At 44.9% G+C, this 21,186-nt stretch overlaps 1 protein-coding gene across 4 annotated transcripts in view; it reads left to right on the top strand.

Moving 5' to 3' along the window:
- Positions 1–21,186, top strand: part of LOC118110536 (IQ motif and SEC7 domain-containing protein 1) — a 94,002-nt gene that overhangs the window by 29,020 nt on the left and 43,796 nt on the right. The window contains exon 1 of one of the 4 annotated variants that reach the window (XM_035158369.2): positions 11,294–11,808. The exons of 2 other annotated variants lie outside the window; for them this stretch is intronic. In XM_035158369.2, coding sequence (XP_035014260.1) covers positions 11,690–11,808 — 119 coding nt within the window. In that variant the 5' untranslated portion in view covers positions 11,294–11,689. Of the gene's footprint in view, positions 1–11,293; positions 11,809–20,143; positions 20,996–21,186 lie in introns of those variants that run through there. One more of the 4 variants, XM_035158370.2, reaches the window with a different exon arrangement.

Genomic DNA, 21,186 nt, shown 5'->3' with positions numbered 1-21,186 from the left:
AACAGTCAGTTACGTTGACGAGAAGATGGAAACAAAGCCTGCACTTCCTCATCATTTTCCTTGATCAGTTTTGCACCCAACCTCAAATCTCTACGTTCTCATGTAACTAAACTACGAACACATTGAGGAGAGTAAAGCGAGTGGTCAGCTGAGGTAGCGTCGTAAATCCAGAAGAAACTCCTGCCAGAATGTTTTACTACCCAGTAAGAGAGATGGGATACCATTATACACCACATGAGTTTTATATGTATGGATGCAGCTGAGTGTGTTTATGCACATCTGCAGCTTCCTCCTGTACTTTATGTCTTTAGGTCTGCCAGGTCTGCAGAACTTTTTCTTGCATAATCTGTTATTGTTTTGTGTATAAAATGTCATAAGAGTAGTTAAAAAACATTCCATTGTTGTCCAGAATACAACAACATTTAATATAGAAAGAAATAAAACACAAAACCAGCAGATTGGACAGACTGAAATCTGAAGAGTCAGTTTATTCCTACCCGTTTTCATCTGTGTTTATTCGTTATTTAGCCAAATCTACTGAACAGATCACCATGAAACTTGGAAGATTGTGGCACAGATCAAGAAAGAACTCAGGGGCGGATCCAGGGTTGTAGTTTTTCACTTTCTTTAAAAAATTGTTGTTGATTTCTCAGAGATTTTTGTGTGCGAATCTTGATGGAAAGTACATATTTAGGAGGTAGGAGGTCAATGTGGGCTCATAGGGTGTTTTTCAGACGCTGTTTGGTAACTATAGAGGTAGAAATATGTAACAACCACCAATGTGTAGCTGAGTAACATAATTTGGCCTTAGCTATAAGGCTCGTTTGAATTTAAAGGGGCTGTTGGGACTTGGAGGAGCTATACTTTCTAATAAGTGCACTTGATGCATTATAGATAAATGATAAAATTGAGAAAATGGGCCAGGATGAATTTCACAAATCCAGGTTGCAGAGGTCCCGGTTGGGTTTAGCTGTGATATATATACGGAGCTTTAAAGCTGCCCAACTCTCTTCTTCTAGGCCTTAATTCCCTCCCCTACTGCACATCGACATTAAAAAAGTTTGTGAAAGTTCTTTGTCTCTTCTATCCAATATGAAAGGAAACCCTCTGTGAAATATACCCCTGGTTTTGCGGGGTGTTATTACTGTAGCAGTGTCCTCTGGCTCTTTAGGGTCAGCTCTCCTCCCGCTCTCGCTGCCTTCACGTGACTGCAGCAGCAGCAGTGAGAGGTGAGAGCAGGGGGGCTGTTTGCGTGGAGCAGAGTCAGACTCGGGCCAGCAGGGATGCACCACTGCAGCTTATTTTGTGAGATTGCTCTGTGAGGTTTGCCGAGGAGCAAGGAATCAGAAAGTGCAACTTGAAAAGAAAGGCTGTTTTGCTTTTAGTCTTTTAAATGACCTAATATTCAATAGAGTCAGACAATCAGTGGCAGCTCCTCAGTAAAAGCAACATGAACAAAGAGCATGTTTTTAAATGAATGGAGTTTTTTCCTGTGCAGTACTGTATTCATTGCCGGCAGCTGCCTTCTAGTTGAGTCGTGTCCGGAGTTAAGTCCTCTCTGCTCTCATTAAACCCAGTTCAAGGCTGAATGCGTGTTTTTAAATGCCCAACATGCTCTCTCGCTCTTTTCCCCTCTCTTTTTAGTCTTTTTCTTCTTTCACCAGAATTCCTCTTTCTTCATCCCCACCATGAAATCATCTGCTGCTCTGTATTCTCTGTTAATCGAGCCGCTGCATGTCAGGACACCTCCGAAAGAAATATTAATCTAAACAAGACTTTTCCTGGTAAAATAAACAAGATTTTCATTCACCTTTTCTTTGTTTATCTCTTTCTTCTCATCTGACTTGATTACCAGAAGCAGGCGAGGGCTGTAGGGAAGTAAAGGTAAAGCTTGGCGGTCACAGAGAAGTGTCAACCCCCCTGAGATTGCACGTAAACCCAGCCCCTGCGGTATTATCCAGAGGTCGTAAAGCGTTCCGATGTGGCATGTGACCATTAGAACGGATCTAAAGCAGGAGCTCCATTTCACGTATAAATAATTCACATGCTTTATGATCTTCATTATTGCGAATGACTTTTTTTCAGAGCAGAACCTGTGATCATCTCCAGGCCCTCTAATAATCCCCCCACTAGGCTCCCACTGCAGAGCCTATTGATTCATGGGAATGGCCGGGGTCCTCAGGATCACAGATCCCCAGCCTGCCTCCTACAAACACCCTGCGTGTTATGTGATGGAGGTGGGGGGAAGCAGCTCACTGGGGTGCGATCGAGCTGCAGCTGTGGAGACGGTGGACGAGTGACACGTGCAGCAGAAACGGAGAAGTGTAACCATATGTGGGCTCTTGGCCCTGCATCGTGGCGGTTATGTGTTTTCCTCTGCAGCATTCCCCCTCTGCACGGCCTTGACAGTCATACCTGACAGATTTTTTTGGGGGCTGATGCCGATACCGATGTTAGGGGGGGGGAAATAATGATAGATATATCGGCTGATAATCTAAAAATTGGCAATGATTACTTAGATTTTGTTTACATACCCCTATGAAAAATAAATGTGAGGCTTGATACACTTTGATTACAGTTTAACCACCTTTAAATTCAATAGATCCAGATTTTATTTGTATCTATTGAATTTAGAAAAGAAAACCCCGAAGACGCAAAAAAATGTATTTAGAATTGAGAAAGAAAAAAGTTTTCATATCGACAAACAACTTAGATACGGATGTGTTTGTGAAATGCACATATTTGCTGATTCGTCCGGTCTCTACTCCACACTACTACAGTGTCTGAGGTCGTTTGATGAAGGGCTCTTTGAAACCGTCAGAGTTTATCATATGTGGCAGCAAACGGTTGATGAAGAGGAGGCTGTTGTGTGGAAGAGTTTGTTTGTTGAAAAAAATAAAAGCCACAATGAAAGTGCCTTCCGCCTCCTATAGAACTCAGCCGGTTGTATGAATTCTTTCTTTATTGGCGCTTTTTATTTACTGCTGTTGGTATTGTAGACGTTTGATTCCAACAGATGGGAAAATGTGAAGTGCACAGTGATTTACTGGGCCCGTGAAACAGAGGGCCCACTTCCATAACGTGTTTGAACTCCTGGGAAAGCTCTGGCTCGTCTTTGAAGCTCGCAGCTTCTGTTTCGTCATCACATTCTCTAAGAGTTAATTACAGGCTCCTCGCTGCGCTATGAAGCCGCATCACTGGAAACTGGCAGATCTGATTCTGGAGGCCGTTTACAGGCCAGGGAGCTTATCACAAGTTGCTATGACTCTTAAGTAATGGAGGAGAATATGAGGCACTTTGTACCGATTTTGTGTGTGTGTGTGTGTGTGTGTGTGTGTGTGTGTGTGTGTGTGTGTGTGTGTGTGTGTGTGTGTGTGTGTGTGTGTGTGTGTGTGTGTGTGTGTGTGTGTGTTGTAACAGAACACATTAACAGTTTAAAGGCTCATGAAACAATACAGTAAAGACTGGCCTGCGTTCAGTTTCTATTGGCTGCGTTTCACATGTATTCTGACTCCCTGTGCGATTGAAGGACGGAGATTAAAACTGATGTTGTAAAAAAAAAAATACACTACAACTTATATTTTATTAACACAGTTGTATTCCCACCGCAAAATGTATGATTACAAACATATGTTGTGTGTTTGTCTCCATACATACAATATAACCTCAAGGTAATTCAACGTTCATTTGTAAACCTCAGTTAAATGTTTTGATAAGAAATGTTTAATCGTAATGACTGAAAAGGGTTTATCCAAAAACACTTCAAATATAAAATAAACAGAAAATTAATTTCCATTAATTCGGACGATTGTTGAATCTTTACAATCGTTACAATCATTAAAAACGATTTAAATCAAATTGGTTCCATCTGGTCAAATTTGATCATTTGCTGCTTTTCTCTTGTTTAATAACATCGAATATTAAGCTTCACACTGTTGACGTGCATTTTAATTTTAATTTTGACATTCTGCAGTTAAAAGCCCAGTTGATTATTTGAAAATGTCGACTAATTTAAAATATAAATAATTACCAATATATAATAACCATAGGACACTAATAAACCAGAGTAAACCATATCTGTGTAAAGAAGATAGTAAAAAAAGTGAATGCCTAAAAACAACTGATCAGATGATTAATTCTGATCATGTGACCCTGTTCAGTCTGATAGTGAAGACGTTGCTCAGCTCATTGTTTTCTTCAGATAATTCTCTCTTCAGTTTATTCGAAGGTGAGAGCTGTGACTCAGAGTGGAAGCAGACGATTACCTTGACTCAGTCTTAATAACCACGATGTCCTTTAAAATCCTTTAACGCACTCACACACACGTCAACCAGCATCTGCAACCTTAAGCCCCCGAATCACAGATCAGCCAGCGAAGTGTAATTGGCCTCGACATGATCTGTGATGTGGTCGTGTTTGTATCCAATGCACAAATTGATTTCTTTAGTTTTTCTTTTTTACAGCTGATTTAAAATAAACTACTTGTGTCAGTCTGGAATCTGCACGCATGAGAAAGCAGCTTCATTAAAAGAAAACGTGAGTTTGTGCTCCAGAGGGAAGAGTTTGTGTTTTCAAGGTTAAACTAGTGCGTCGTGCCTGTGACGAACCCCTCAGCGGTAATGATAAGACACCCAGGTGTGCACAGGTGTTACCTTTCAACACAGTGTCATGGGTAACAGTTTAATTTTGAGCCTGTAGGTGATATAGTACCTTCAGCTCAGTGAAAACATGTCCTTTATTTTCTCTTTCCTCAGATACTGCTTCACTCTCACTCTATTACTAGTTGCCACATCCACTGGTTATTAGATGTAGTGAGGGATTAGCGACACTCTGCAACTCTTTCACACATAGCTTATCCGTCCATCAGCTCCACGCCACAGTAATACCAGGCAAAAGATCTGTCTCCCAGTCTGACGGGAGGCATTTGCAATTCCATAGCTCTGTATCGCCGCTCGCATCGGGCAGAGGGAGGGCTCGCGGGGATGAGGTGAGGAGCGCTGTTTCCCCAGGAAATACAAATTGGAGGAGCATGATCGCTTGTTCTCAGCTGCTTTTCCAGCTCCAGTACTCGGCAAGAGGGATTTGCCTGTGTATATGATTTAATATCAACACGCTGCTGCTGACTGTATGATCCACTCGTGTATGGAGGATGTAATCTACTGAGCCTGAGGAGCAGAACGTGCAGATGAGGGATTAGATCTTTATTCATGGGCCACAATGAGCACATACATGAGACAACCAGACCTGTGGATGTGTTGCATTGCACCTTCATGACATTTAAATGCTAAATCACCATATATTGCTTCGGCCTTTGACTTGAGACATTCATTTTTTTTCTACCTCTCTATACTGTATGAAGGAAATAGCGATAATTTCCCAAAGCCATAGACTGGACAACGCGTGTCCAAATTCGTCGCACTATTCAGATATGAAGGTATTTGGACATTTGGGGGGGTGGAGCCGCAGCATCCAGGTCCCGTCAATCATGATGCTTCAGCCCGTTTTTATAACTAACTAATTGAACCCAACTTTATGAGAATCTTGAACACTTGAACAAACATCAGTGTGATACCTAACATGAAAAAAAAGAGAAAACTCTATTTGACGTGAACTTCTTCAGTTCTCTGACCTCTTCCATGTCCCGTTTGCTAACATGGAAGAGGTGGGGGTTTGTAACTTATACTGCAGTCAGCCACCAGGGGGCGATTAGGACACTTTGGCCTCACTTTTTGGGAGCGGTCATGTCATCCATACAGTCTATGTTTAGAGCACAAAGTACTGCCTGAATCAGTAGTTCTACACTACTGAACTCTGTAAAGTAAACAGAACTCCACATTGACAAGTTACAACATGAAACTCTTAAATCTCATATCAGTCACAGGAACAGTTCATCCCCACAGAATGAGTACTTTACTTTTAATAGTACTTATACACAGACGGTATCCTCCTGTCAGGTTTGTGAAGAATCCAGGACTAGTATAAGAACAAGGATCTCAGTGTGCGTTATCTCATGAAGCATAATCCTAAATATTCAATCAGTCCTGTCAATTAACCTTTAGTGTGTGTGTGTGTGTGTGTGTCTGTACTTGTTCTTTGTGAGGACCATTTGACCCAAAGACACTACGGAGTGAGGACATTTTTGGAAAGTAAGGATATTTTGACTTCTCACTTTTTCAATGGCTTGTTTTAGGGTTAGAATTAGGTTAGGGTTAGGCATTTATGGTAAGGGTTTAGGGAATGTATTATGTCAATGAGTGTCCTCACTAATACCATCATTGTGAGGACATTTTGGCTGGTCCTCAAAATTTCAATGGGCTGTTTGAGGGTTAAGACTTGGTTGTAGGGTTTGGGTTAGAATTAGGTTTGGGTTAGGGTCAGGCATTTGGTTGTGATGGTTAAGGTTAGGGTAAGGGGCTAGGGAATGCGTTACATCAATAAGTGTCCTCACAACTACAGCGAGACGTGTGTGTGTGTGTGTGTGTGTTTGAGGGGTGCTATAGGGACCCAGTATCAGTATTACTGACATCAGCTTATCGAGGAGTCTGAACTTGCGTGATGGCAGCGACGAGCATCAGCGGAGGCCCGAGGGGTCACGAAACGTCTCTGTCTGTACTTCACAGTGAGAGGCAGAGAGACGGCTCTTTGTTTGGCCTGCGATGAAGGGGCTCGTCTGTCTTCTGCCTCTGATGTGCTCAGGCTCGGGGCCAAATCGGTGACAGAAGGAGCCTTTTGCACAGCGCGGCGTCCTCTGCCAGAGACACACAGAGAGGCTGTGCTGCGTTGTTACATGGAAAAACAGCAGGGAAAGTAACCCCCCCCCCATCCCTCCCGCCACCTCCTCATCGCCAGAGTAAGAGTGTGGAGGTCACCAACACAGGGCCGCTCAGTTTTTCCAGCTGCTGACACTAAATGGAGCGCTTAGGAAAATGTTATTGTGGAACAAAAATCTGAAATAGCTGTTTTTAAAATCTGAAAACTGAAGCTGAAATAATTGTAGGTCACGGGGGGGGGGTTGTTTTTCATCTGTGGTTCGTCGTGATGAAGAACATAAACACGTCCATGTTCAGGTTCGTTCCTGAGACTTCTGTTTAAAGGCTTTTCCTCACTCGGTCCGTCAAATGTGGCCAAACAAGAACCTCCTGAGGGAAATGCCTTTCCATTATCACTAATGGAATTGATCACATCAAGGAGCAGTTTGCTCATTTAGAGGAGGTCATGTACTGCCATCTTGTGGTGTGCAGTTTCCAGTACTGCAGTAAATGTGTGCATGTGCGTGTGTGTGTGTTTATGTGTGTGTGTCTTTCCCTCTGATGTGTTTGAAATGGGCTGAAGTCTCATGAGAGGAGACGGGACCCCCTGCAGAGCAGCTTAGCTGAAGAAAAAATATTACTTCCCACTGTTTGTGCACAGACGTTTCCACCACCGCTGTAGTTCCTACATATTGTACAGACACATACAAACACTCCACTGTGAACATATGCAGACAAACACACGCAGCTTCTTATCAGGTTCAAGCTGGATAAGATCCAAGGAGGACGGGGAAAACAGAAGCTGCAGGTTCACGGGAACAAAGTGCCGGTTTGGAGAGTGGATGGAACTTGATGTGTTGTTGGGACCTCTAGCAGTCGTACATCTGTGATCTGTGTCTGTGTATCAGGACTGACAGCTTATTCAGCTGGCAGCAGTGTCGATGTGAAACAGGACATTCTGCTGTCTGTGATTGTCAGTTCCAGTTGAAGTAATCAAGTCAGTTGTTTTTTTATTTCCATTTCATAGATATGAAGGGACCTGATGGTGAAGTAAATGGATATGTAAGAGTGAGAATTTTTAACTGAGTTCTGTGAGTGACAGGGAGCGAATGAAGAAAGCTAAGTGTGGGTGTGATATGGGACCATCTGTCTGATCCAGTGAGACGTCTGGCTGCAGATTGGGTTTGCTCGTCGACGATCAAGGGCACATTCACTGAGGGAGGAGATAAATTGATATTTTGCACTAGAGCTGCAACAATTAGCTGATTCATTGCTCAGTGGATCAAGAGAAAATTACTTGGCAAATGTTTTGATAATGGATAATCCATTTCACTCATTTTCTTTTCACAATTTTTTTCAAGTAAGAGAGACAAACATTCTCTCGTCTTTTGCTTTAGAAATATTTGCAAACTTTCTTCTTCAGATAAATTTAGTGGCCCATTTTAAGATTTTATATAGATAAAGCAGGCACGTTTCTAAGGCCTCTGAATGATGTTTTTTTATAACATTTTTTAATAATACTGATTAATTCTTTCTGTTTATAAGTTGCCCTGCTGGACATGAAAGAAAATACAAAAAAATTGTCCATCACAATTACCCAAAATGCAAGATGACGTCTGTAAATGTCTTTTTCTTGTGCAAATAACAATCCACATGATTATCTAGTAATTATCAATCCAAGTAGTTTATTTACAGTCATTGAATATTAAGAAAACCAGATAATATTCCCAGAAGCTGAAACCTGAGCTCCAGTGAATCGGTGAGTTGCTTCACCGCTAATGTAAAATTAAAACTCATTATTAACCAGTTCCAGCACCAACCCTCTGACATCCTGCTTCTTCTCCACTGTGGAGAAAACTGGTTTCCGCTGTTTAAGTTCTGTAGTCGGCTCATTCTCCAAGAGGACAGACCTGAGGAAATTAGGGCTGGATCTGATATGTGTGAATTTCCTGTGGCATCGGACACCTTCTACAGTGTGTGTGCTCATACATCACTGTATGTATATGTGTCTGTGCTTTGTGTGCTTCTCGATGAGCTGCCAGGCTGGAGCCGTCTGCCTGCAGTCCTGAACCAAATCCGGTTGCTTTTGTCCAACTGCCCACATCACACACCAGGAATGAAAAGGGACCATATGGTGACAGAGGAGAGCAGGAAGGTGGGCAGGACAAGGCCAACTTATGCAATATTTTGTACATCTAAAAGGCTGCACTGCAACACGTCCTGAGGCGTGCAGGGCCACACTGGGCCACAAAATACAACTGCATCTTAAATAATAACCTTAGCCCTTGTTGTTGTGTGTTGTGTGTTGGTGTTTGTTCTGTACGTGTGGAGAGGAGTCAAAGCCTATGGAAAATCGTATTGCTGAAACCATGGGTCTAAGGTTATTTGTCAATTTGAAAGAGCATCTTGCATCGACTGTCTGCTCCTCTCTGTGTGTGTGTGTGTGTGTGTGTGTGTGTGTGTGTGTGTGTGTGTGTGTGTGTGTGTGTGTGTGTGTGTGTGTGTGTGTGTGTGTGTGTGTGTGTGTGTGTGTGTGTGTGTGTGTGTGTGTGTGTGTGCGCGTGCCATGATTGCTAACACTCTGCTTGGGGTTTGCCAGTAAACACTCAGTGTATGGGCAGAACAGAGCTCACCGATGACCCAGCCACAGACCCCCCCACTTACAGCATACATACATACGGTAAGCATCACTAAAGGTAGAACACACATTGGAGGTTAAATTACATGACAAGCTTTGAATTTTACCGGAAAATCCCACAAATTGACTGACTGTGCTTTATAGCCCTTGTGAACGAATGAGATGTTCACTGGTCCGATTGTATGAACTCCTGCTAGTTAGTGGCTGCGATATTTGTGTCCAACCACTAAAAAACACGTTGATTAGAAACGTTAGAGACTCGTCCAAGGCGTTTGTCTTTGTGGTTATTAAAATGAGGGTGTATCTTGAATATTGGGAATCTTCATATTTTGAATTGCGTACAGTGGATCAATCAAATCAAATATACTTTATTGTCCCCATGGGGAAACATTTCTTGGGCCAAAGTGCTACAGCAGCTGCAGAACAGTACATTGTGAACACCCAGAATAATAATGCAGAATAATACTGAGTTGAATATTGCACCTGCCCTAAAAACACCAAAAGGACATAACGCATAAAAGATGAAAAACTGGCATTTAAACCACCAAAGGTTTTGTCTCTTAAATGCCCAAAAATCTGAGTTTTCATCTGGGGAGTACAAACACAACAGATTGTCCAGCTGTTGTTGAGAAATGTTGTTTTGTATGTGTGTAGTGATGGAAGCTGACAGAGTACTACATGTTTTTGTGCAGACAGCTCTGTGTCGGAGCTGGAGAGATCAGCGCTCGTGCTTCATAATTAGAGGCTACATAGCCAGTGTAATTGCGGTGAGATGATGCACGTATGCAATTAGCCACGACACAAGTTCATTAACAAAAAGACAAAGGTATGAGAGCATTAGTCACCTTGGCTGTAACACTCGATTTATCGAAGGGCTGTGAGCCATCAAGTCTGCCTGAGATGAAACACAACCTCCCCTGGAGACTGCGAGATAGAAGCCCAGGGTTTCTGCCTTTAGCCGTGTGTGTGTGTGTGTGTGTGTGTGTGTGTGTGTGTGTGTGTGTGTGTGTGTGCGTGTGTGTGTGCGCGCGCGCATTTGGCTTTATTAAGTCTTGATGAGAGCTTGTCTCCTCCCTGCTTACTGTCCTGCTTTGAATGCTGGTGGTGGTGTCAACAGTAGTTTATTACACTTTGTGTGTGTGTGTGTTTGTATACAGCACACACACACACATTGTATATTGTAGGAGCTGCAACACACTGTCCACCATCTACAGTTTGGGTTTATTTTGCATCCGAAATTTCCATTTTCTCCTTGAAGTACGATGAAATCTTCAGTAATGTTGCTTTATCTCTCTGTAATATTTCACATTATGATGCAATGTGTGTGCAAGCCCCGTTTCTATTTCACTAACTTTGTGTGTCTGACGATACTAAGAGCAGAAGCATTTATGATTTTTGTATTTCTTTATTTTATTTTTGCAACATGTCCCCCCCCCCTGCAGCCATAATGAAACAGATCCACGCAGTTTGCAGTGATCTTCATTTGGCTGGAAAAGCCGTGTGTGTGTGTGTGTGTGTGTGTGTGTGTGTGTGTGTGTGTGTGTGTGTGTGTGTGTGTGTGTGTGTGTGTGTGTGTGTGTGTGTGTGTGTGTGTGTGTGTGTGTGTGTGTGTGTGTGTGTGTGTGTGTTTTGAAAGACACTACAGAGAAAAGTGCATTGATTCCAGAAGAGGGAAAGATGGAGAGGGTGTGTTTGGGGGGGGGGGAAGTATGTGAGAAGAAGAGAAATGGGGAAGGAGGGAGAGAGAAGAGCATGATAATGAGCCCTACCTCTGACACATCCTCCTGTTTCTATGGAGACCAAGGAGCCAATCGCGTGGCCCTGCTGAGGACTGTACTACCGAGAGCAGATAAGAGGGTGGAGAGAGAGAGATGCTCAGATGCCTCTCTGTGTTTATGAGAAGCAGGAATCTTTCCCGGCAGCTCTCCTGCAGGTTGTGTCTTCATTCATTAATTTTGCAGAGGCAGCCTCACCCTGTCACTGGCGCCGGTGGAGAAACATCACGCCTCCATGCTTCAATACAAAAGCTTCTCATGCACCAGTGTTTATCACACATCTCCTTTAGCTTCTCTGACACTCCCTGCACACCACCACCTCCTCCTCCTCTTCCTCCTCCTCCTCCCTCACCCGGCCTCCCCCACCGGCCGTCAGCATCTTGGACGCTCCTCGTTACATCACACGCACTGCTCGCTGGCAGCCAGTGTTTGTGACTGGGAGGGAGAGGGAGAGTGAGAGTGAACGTGAGCGAGCCTGTGTGCGCACACGCCGTCCCACCGTCGAGTCCCGTTGACCAGCATACAGGATGGACAAGCCAAGCGTGTGGCGCGCCGTGGTGAGCAGCACGGACCCCAGGCGAACGCGGGACCCCGGGCCCCACTCCAGCAGACCGGGCTCTGCCATGGGTTACCGGCTCTACGACATGTGAGTAGCATCTTTTAGGCAAGAACGCCGTTGGGGTGGGCGGGTATGTGGGCTCCCCAGGCTTTGGCGTCAGCTCCCATTCATGGAGTCAAGGGAGAGGTGGTGGGGAAAAAACACGGTGTCTGCCTTTCCAGTGTCTGTGCTGAGTCACCTATGGCATCCAGACCTCGCTCCGTGCTCGCATGTCCCCCTCCTGTGCCCTTAGTAAACAATGCCTCTCTCCTGGGGAGGGGCGGCGAGCTGGAACACGGGTTTGTTTTGTGTGAATGAGACGCAGATTTCAACGAGATCAATTATTACCATGTGTCTTTACGTGAAGGGATGAAAGCTGAGTGCTGCTTTTTTTATCTGCAAGCCTTACATTATGACTGAAATCACAACAGAGTCTTGTGAGCGGTGGTTTAGGAGCCTCTGGGACAAATGACTCATTAGCAGATGATGCTGTGAAGCTCTTACAGGGCACATGAGTTCCTTGCAGCTTCTGCCGTATATATATATATATATATATATATTTGTGTGTGTGTGTGTGTGTGTGTGTGTGTGTGTGTGTGTGTGTGTGTGTGTGTGTGTGTGTGTGTGTGTGTGTGTGTGTGTGTGTGTGTGTGTGTGTGTGTGTGTGTTAAATGCGGCTGGCTCTGAGCTGTTATTTTTGGGATGGCGCTGAGTCCTACTCTCTCTGTGTGTGTGTGTGGAAAGCTTGCATCTCTCCTTCAGTAAACCCTGAGTCGGTTTCACTCGGATAAAAAGTGGACAAAATGATATAGTGTTCCTTTTCTGGAGTCATGTCAGGGTTTGTATTTTTGGTTCAGCGCTGCACAAGGATTCTCTGCACACGAGCTAACCTTGCCGAGAACACAACACTGTCAGCGTTTGGCTGAATAAGCATTCTGCTACCTTATTTCTCAGCAGAGGCACGTTGACGTGTGTTTTTCTTGTTGTGGTGCGTTCGCCGTAGACCCTCTGATGCCTTTACAACCCTGCGAGTGAAACCATGTACGTGAACGTGGGCATATTTCACACATGTACTCACCGGCTGCTGCATAGCATTGAGCTGAATTACCCTGTCATGTCATGATCTAATACCATACATGGGGATCAGTCATCTTAATGAATATGAGACCTTCACGGGTCTCCAGTGAGTCCTTCATAGTCAATCTGCCTCTGCCGTTCACTGGCTTAAATCTCTGCCTCGTTTTCTGTGTGCGACACACATGAATGCATGAACGCATCCCACAGATTCTCAAGTTCCTTTACTCCACCAGTAATTATGGTTTTATTACACAAAGGATTCGGTTTTTGTTGTCGCATAACAGGCAATTGAACATTTCCATCTGTCTGTGGTTCTGAGATAGTGGCTGATTTACTTCCACCCTGTTCCACTCACAGCTTTGGCCCAAAGGAACACTTTAACCACAGAAAAGCCACGTGATCAGGCTGAGGAGGCCAGGAGGGTGGAAGTGTGGTGAAAATCAATGACTTTGTGAAAACAGTAGCTGTGGTTGTCAGAGGACGAGAGGAGATGTGCTGCAGGTTGATACCAGCATGCTGGCTGAGGCCTCCAGTGTCTGGTCAGTACTTCTTTGATTAGGATCTGGAGCAGGATTAGTGTGTTCAGTTTTAAATGTCATTTCATCATCGCTCGCAGCTCCCCAGTCCATCTGGAGGAGGCTGTCTTGGCCTTTAAAGATACCACACTTCACTAGTCTGGCCTGAAAAGACGCAGAGGTTGCCAATGCGTTAAATACAACCGTATACGTGAGGTAGATTTTGTTCCACGTAGAACTTTTATGCCATTTCTTGTCTTACAAGTGCATGCAAGTTAAAACCAGGAGCAACTAAGGCATTCACCATAAGTAATCAAATACGACCTGTGAATGTGCAGTCATGTGTCAAGCCATTTTACAGAGAGTTAAGGTAATTGCTTGTACATGCAGTTTACTGGGGATTTACTGTATGTTAACGCTGCATTAAATTAAATAATGACATTTGGTGCAAAATTAAGAACAGGACTAAAACTGGCAAAAACTAAAATCCACAATCCACTTGTGTGAGAGGCTGTGACTGTGTGTTTCTCCTTGTGTTGTGGATCAGTGTGCACCTGCTTCAGCAGCAGTAAACCTGGCTTGGCTCACAAAAAAACGGGAAAACTGCTGTATAATAATATGCAGAAATGTGTTATCCCTGACCGTGAGAGATGTATATTCCAGTTGAGATTTGCAGACTTTTTTTTTCTTTTTAAACCAGATGCTTGGTAATCCTGTTTTCCATGACATTACCATGCAGGAGGTTGGATATCTGTGCATGGATTATTCTGCGGGACTCGTAATCACTTCTCTGTTCTCGCCATGCTGAGCACTGCACGGACAAGGGTGCATGAATGGGCTTTTACCCGTCATTGAGATAATGTCTCAGAGGGCGTTCATACAGTGAAGGTGTTACAGCAGGAATGCCCGTTTCCCCTGATTGGCCCAGAGGTTTTTCGATGCGATGCCCCCGTTCGAGTGACGCTGGTGCTGATGAAAAAAGAGAGAGTGCGTCACCGGAGCTCGAAAGCAGTGACGGGACGTTCCTCCACTTTGGGCCCGAGCATTTCACAGCAGTTTGGGTAAAGACAGCTGCCCTGAGCAACAACCCCCGAACGTGCCTCCACTTCACATAGCAACTGTCGGATGCACGCTGCTGTTACACAAGACAAACGAGTGCTTACAATACATGGCAGTGCCAGCACATGAGAACATGCTGTCAGTTCATGTAGCATCAGCGGACGGGGGCATAATGCTACAGAGCTACAGCGCAGGAAGTGAATCACTCACTCGCAGGGATACATGGCGTATGTATGTACAGGCCTGTCGTCATAATAACACTCTGATTTTTCACTTGTCTAAGCTCGAGAAGCTGTCACTGCAGCAAATGACTCCTGCCGTCCTGTAAAATGGACATAATTACAGTCATTATAGCTCAGTCATTCTCCAGTTCTTATCACAGGAGCTTTATAGTGCTCTTATTGTCTGCTTGATCTTTTCTTAATGACGGATACTGGTCATTCACACATCCTGAGATTCCCTCTCCTGCTCCATCTCTGACGTTCACAGGCCGACAAATTGGACACACTACAATCAATTCAGAGTAACGGACGGTGAATAGATGAGAATGGATGCAAAGCACAGGCTACTCAACTGTATCATTGTTTCCCACACCAGTGCTACAGTAGCGGTTTTTTTTACCTTTTGCCAAAATAGCCCAAAGGAGGCTGAGGCCGAGCGCGGTCGGGCATCGAAGGCTGTGATTTGCACACTCCAAACGGCAGCAGCTGCTCATCTGCACCCTGGCACCGAGACGGCTGAGTCTGCAGCTGGAGCTGTGTCAGCCATGTGTGAGGATTATCATCCAGTGGGAGCTGAACTGGGCTCCCAGGGGCACATCTCGGCCAGTTAAAGTTTCTTCAGGGGAGTCGCTATAGCGCCGAGTGCGTCCGCTCGCTCTGGAAACAGCCCATAATAAGTCCCTGCCTTTGCCAATAGCGGCATCAGAAGCGAGAGCACAGAGGGGAGCTGGGCGCATCAGACAGGGATGCATCTCCAGAACATTTTGTTCCTGTGGCAGAAATAAAAGCAGATATGAGGACATGTTTATCAGCAACAGTGTTATATAACAAATATCCCTGAGCGTGTTATCAGGCATATTGAATGAGTCACGCTTACACAGTACATTACTTATATTCCATATATATATATATGTTTTTACTTTCATGACTGGACTGTCTGTATGTGCTGTACTTGTGCGACATCAGGGATTTTACAGAGTGATTCATAGTCTCAGTGGCTCAGTTATACAGTAAGTCTGCACTATTCATGCAACAAGCCTGATTATGGATGTAAGAAGATCCACAGGAGACTTGTAGGTTTGACAAATACTTCCTGCTCGGTTTGACGTGTGCGCTGCAGTGCCGGTGGTTGGCGCTCTTCATCACTTCTGCCCTCAAGGTTATGAACGGCCTGACAGGGACCGAGGAATATGGGTTCCACCTCCAACCAGCCACAGAGGATTTCTTTCTTCTTCTTCTCTCTTTTGTTCTCTTGTCCTCCGCCTCACTGTTCGTCTCTGTTAGTCTCTGTTTGTGCTTTTCTCCGTTTAACACAAAGCCAAAGCTGGAGGACGGAGTGTGCTGTTATTATGGCTCCCTACCCTCCTCATCCTCGCTGTCTCTTTACTTCTCTCCTCTTGATTTTCTCTCTCCTCAGCCTCCTTCCCCTTCTCCTCTGTTTCATCTTTTCTCCCCCTCTCTACCTATCCTCTGCACGACTGCCTTCAGGCTTGAGGCTGAACAGCTGTAGTTTACAGTCTCTGTGATACAGGAGCTCGTGCTCATTCAAACTGTGCTAACTTTCATGTAAGATAATATCCCCAGACGTCCTCTGTAAAGTGATATATGTGCCCTGTAGTATTGTGAACTAAAACGCAGTAGTGAGATCATCCTCCCTCTTTGCCAGTGTCGGTATCTCCCTGCAGGATTCGGGTTTTCATCCCAAACAGAAAAAGGAAGCATGACTGTGTGTCACATCAGACAGGCACACATGCAAAGAGTCGACGTTTGACTGTATAAAAAAAAAATCTCATAAGTCGTCCTGCTGTTCACGTTCCTCTGCATTTTCCATTTAGCTGTCATAAAGTGTGGTTCACTGTCTAACATGTTTTTGTGTAGATGTGTCCAAGTTTGCCCCCAGAGATCTGAGGCCTGCCGCTTATTGAATGCTTCTCCGATGCGGTGTAAATGAGAAATGAATAGATTTCCATTATGCATTGTCTTTATGTGCTCTGAGTGAATCGGCCTGTCAGACTCCTCGTTCCCCCCGATCACATCAGCTGGTTGGCAGCACGGGAGGTTCTCCAGTCCGCCACCAGGGGGTGAACTTTTCTAACACATGCTTCCAGAAAAGGCTGTCTGTCACATCTTGTGCTTTTCAGTATCATGTTGTATTTATCATGGAGTTTTAGCACAGCATGCATCGTAGCCTTTTCTTTGTGATATATGAAGGTTATTATATTATCCTCCGCAAGTCTCCATGTATCTCCTCATATCGTCTTTCATCCCCTTCTGAAACAATCAATTTTCAAGCACCTGATGACCCAACAGGACGGAAAAAATGTCAGGGTTAAGGTTATCAAGGTTATTAAGGTTTTAATTTAAGATCCACCTATAAGCGTCATCTTCTTGGATGTTCTTAAAATATTTTACATCCTCTCTCTTCTTCCTGTTCTCATCCATGCGTCATTTTCTCTGATGCGTTTTACAACCTGACTCCCCGTCCACCCCCCTTTTCAATTTCAGCTCCGTTTTTCCGACTGTCGTAGCATTGACCACAAGATTCTCTGCAGCAGGCCATTTCCTGCTGAAGTGTTTATTGACTGGACATCTCCCGCTCGGAGCAGGTCATGGTAGAATCCTCAGGGCAGCACATCGGTGATTGACTGGGTCAGTGGCAGGGAGAAGAGGGCTCCTGCTCAATATGTGCCTGTATCGGTGAAGCCACGGTGTGATGCAGCAGCAACGTGGAGACAATAAGAGCTCGTCACCAGGTTACACATGAGGTTATTCATTCAGATTGATGGCTGAGCAGATATGATTGACTGCGTTTTATAGCCTTTTGGTTACAGGGGGGGAGGGGGGGGGGATTCATATTGATCCGCCTGCAGTGCAATGGGGATTTCTGTCATGGAGAAGAGAACTGTGTCATATTTTACTTCTTGCTTGCATTTGATAACTGACCTTGACTAGTCTCTGCACGTATGCACTGGTTTTAAGGAATTATACTAGAGTCTGACCTATATTGAATTTTGGGGGCAGATACAGACGGTACCAATATTAGGGAGTAAAAAAAATGCCACTATTTATATATCAACCAATATATATATCAAATAAAAGATTGGCAATGATTCTTAAGATGTTGTTTTTAAACCCTAATGATAAAGAAATGTAATTGAGGCTTGATATTTTACAGCTTAGCCTTGAAAGGCTCATTTCAGGGGATTTCTATTGGCCAATCGATAAGTCGGTCAGGCTCTAAATCATCCTGACAATACAAAGGTGTGAATGGGCATCAAAAATAATGACTGGTGACTGGGTGAGCGCACTATCTAACCAATCAATCAATGATTTGAATCCATCAAGCATCTTTTAGTCATGATGTTTCATTTCATCCCTGCTCCTACATATTTTTATAGTAAGGTGAAAAATGTCTATGATAAAAGAGCTGTTGAGTAATCTGTCTCTGTAAACACAACACCTGTCAAGCACTGATAAATGCTGGCGGCTGGGTCGCAGGTTCCTACTCACAGCTGTAGAGAAAGTTACAGCTGTAGGTGGAGGCATGCAAGTGGAAAGACTGTTCATTAAGCATGCAGGCAGTTCCCTGTTCTCACACACACACCAGTTCACCACACGTGTGGACGTGCCAGTGCATGCTATGTAAAAACAATCCATCTATCTGCTCATTAAATCATATCCTGTCGTGTCTGTACAAACACTTTCTCATCTCTTTATCCTATAAAAACAAATAATAGCCGGTCATGTGCGCTCAATCGGAGACATCTGCGTTTAATGCCAGTTAGCGCTGCAGTAATTGCTCCTCCTCGCCTTTGATAGACTCCAGTAAGTTCTGCACACAGACACACAATCACACACACTCACCACTGCAGGCGGCTGCAGGAGAGTTAGAAAGAGGGAACTAGAAAGGGTTTCCGAGGAACAACAGGCAGAACGTGCATTTGGAAACAGTGAAAAATGTTTTCCGTCTTTTAATATGATCTGATCATTCTGAACTTGATGTGTCAGCAAATAAACTTCTGGATGAGCGGTGCCTGTTCTAAACCTGCCTGTTAGAAATGGGCTGTTAACTTGGTCAGTGGTGATGCTGGTTGCAAGTTTCTTCCTGAAATTGTAAATGGGAGCTGCAGCACTCGAGCTGCAGCAAGTAAAGACCGACGGCAGGACTCTGAACCCTGAAGCTGCACCACTGCTGCTGCACAAAGACCTGTTTCTTCAAAGTGCTGTAGCACGACTGACAACATCACTCATGCTGATGACTCCTAGTCGGTGCTGGTGTCCTGTTTATTCAGAGTTTATTAATACTGAAGATACCGTGTGTTCAAATTGTATCAAATTTGACACTGCACTTACTTGGGCTCTTAACAACACACATGCAGAGTGTGAAGCCAATAATAATCAACAGCCACGTGCAGAGAGTTAAGATAAAGAGGGAGAATATAAAATGTTAACTCTCGGAATGCAGTCTCTCATCCAGGCTCATTGGGATGGAGAGCACATATACAAGACTCTTGTCAGTGTGTGGTCATTTTCTGTGAGATGTGTGTAAATCCGGAGGCCTGAGTTGTGACTAAAGGCTGGGGAATGAATGGTGTGTAGATTACTTCACACATGCAGGCGCTCAGTATAGCCTTTGTGTCGCTCCGGCCTCCTCTAGATCTTTGGCTCATGGGAAAACAGAGGAAAGCCCATATTGTGCCAGGACGGGTCTGAAAAGAGTCGTGTGGAGACGACTTGTCAGATGAGACAGATCTAAGTGTACCGGTGGGTGTGTAAATATGCACACACATTATTGTGTGTTTGTTTATTGGTGTCATTGTGTTTGCACGTTTGTCTACTTGTTTGTGTAAATATGCTGCGTTTTCAGTGTTTTTTTAGTTTGTTTGGACACTGACAGTGGCTGAATATTGATGAGAGGCCCCTCCACACCCCTTTCCCATGGCTGCTGGGACTGGGTGGCACTGCGGTGTGGCACTGCATCTCAGGCAGACACAGAGCAGCACTGTGCTGCTGCTCGAATGCAACCCCCCCCTTTCTGCAAGAACAGACAGGAACAGCTTGTGTACGAGTCTTAAAGCTTTACCGAGCACTGCAGGTCATTCAGACGTGTTTATATTGAACACAAACACTTCTTAGATCCAGATTTAACACACACACAAATCAGATTTCAAACACATTATTATGTCTGCAGGCCTCCATCACTCATATCTCAGCTTAACCATTTCAGGTTCATGACTAAGGAAGTCATTTAAGTGCCTCCATGACCTTGATGAGTCAAACAAAGCAGAATTTCTTTTCCTTTACTGGACACTGACAAAAACACGAGAATCCTTCAAGCTCATATTTATTTGAACAAAGCTTGTGTATAAACTCATGTGGTCATACAACATTGCAGCAGCCCCTCCCCTCTGAAAAGCCCGGCCAATCACAGGGCGCTCTGCTCGTCTACCATTTGAAGCTTCAGTAGTATGGGAGTGTTGCCCGGCAACGGGAGTCGGCACATTTCTGGGAGGTCCTGTGTGGATGGCAGCAGCTGTAAGAGGGAATCAGAGAGAGCGAGAGGAGAGGGAGAGCATCGGGAGACGGGGACAGGGATAGGAGGAGAGAAGGTGGAGGACGGAGAGAAGGAAGCTGAAGCAGCACCACGTTTATAGTGAGAGAAAAGACCCAGTGTCTCCACTTATTGGAAAGTTTGTTCTAGGGAAAAGAGGAGGAGATAGAAGAGGAGGTCATTCATGGTTCCTCTTCAGAAATGACAGAGCTGTGGAGGATTTCTCCTCGTGTCTCTGCTGCTTCACATTCCGGTACCTGTGCCTGCTGGAGCGGCGCACAGCCTTGGATGTAGCTGTGATGTCTCAGAGGATCCGGGGCTGACGCACTGTGTGGAGCGACCGGCACAGAGGACAGACTGACTGACCTGGATAGGAGCTGAAACGGAGCCAGAGCTGCCAATGTAGAGCTTATTTTGGAGGTGGATTCCCGAGCATCAGTACTGGGTCCAAATCAGTCCTCCAGAGGGTCCCAGTCAGAGGCCTGGCTCTCTGGGCTGGTGATGACTGAGGCAGCTCCGGGAGTGATGTGGTTGTTCTGGGCGGGTTGAAACCACTCAGGCTGTCGTCCAGCGTGCGAGGCTGGGGCTCCGGAGGAGGACGGATCCGACACTCATGCAGAGGGAATCAGACTGGCTGACGAAATGAGCAGGGTGCCGTGCTCCTGGCGCCCTGGTGCCTGTTAACGTTGTCGGATCCCACTGCTGTTCTGCCCCTGTTGATTGTTGGAGCTGAGGATGTGGAAGTTCAAAGCCTTCTGCCTCGACTACTGGCACGTGCTGTGTTTGCACCCGCACAACAACTTTTACAAGAGGTACGTTTGAAAACCGGCTGCGATTTGCAGTCCCGTGTGGCTCGGATCGTTTCTCCTACTTCTCCCAGTGCCGGGCAGCTTGTTGATGTTGCTCCCTGTGTGTTGAAGTGCTCCTATAGCATTAAGCAATCAGCGTGTTTTAAAACAGACGCTGGAATTACTTCATCAAGCTCGGCAGATTGATAAACTGT

This window comes from Hippoglossus stenolepis, chromosome 6 (assembly GCF_022539355.2).
Source record: "Hippoglossus stenolepis isolate QCI-W04-F060 chromosome 6, HSTE1.2, whole genome shotgun sequence".
NCBI classification, from domain to species: Eukaryota; Metazoa; Chordata; class Actinopteri; order Pleuronectiformes; family Pleuronectidae; genus Hippoglossus; species Hippoglossus stenolepis.
The sequence above is the reverse complement of the archived record's forward strand: the minus strand, read 5'-3'. Positions and strand labels throughout refer to the sequence as shown.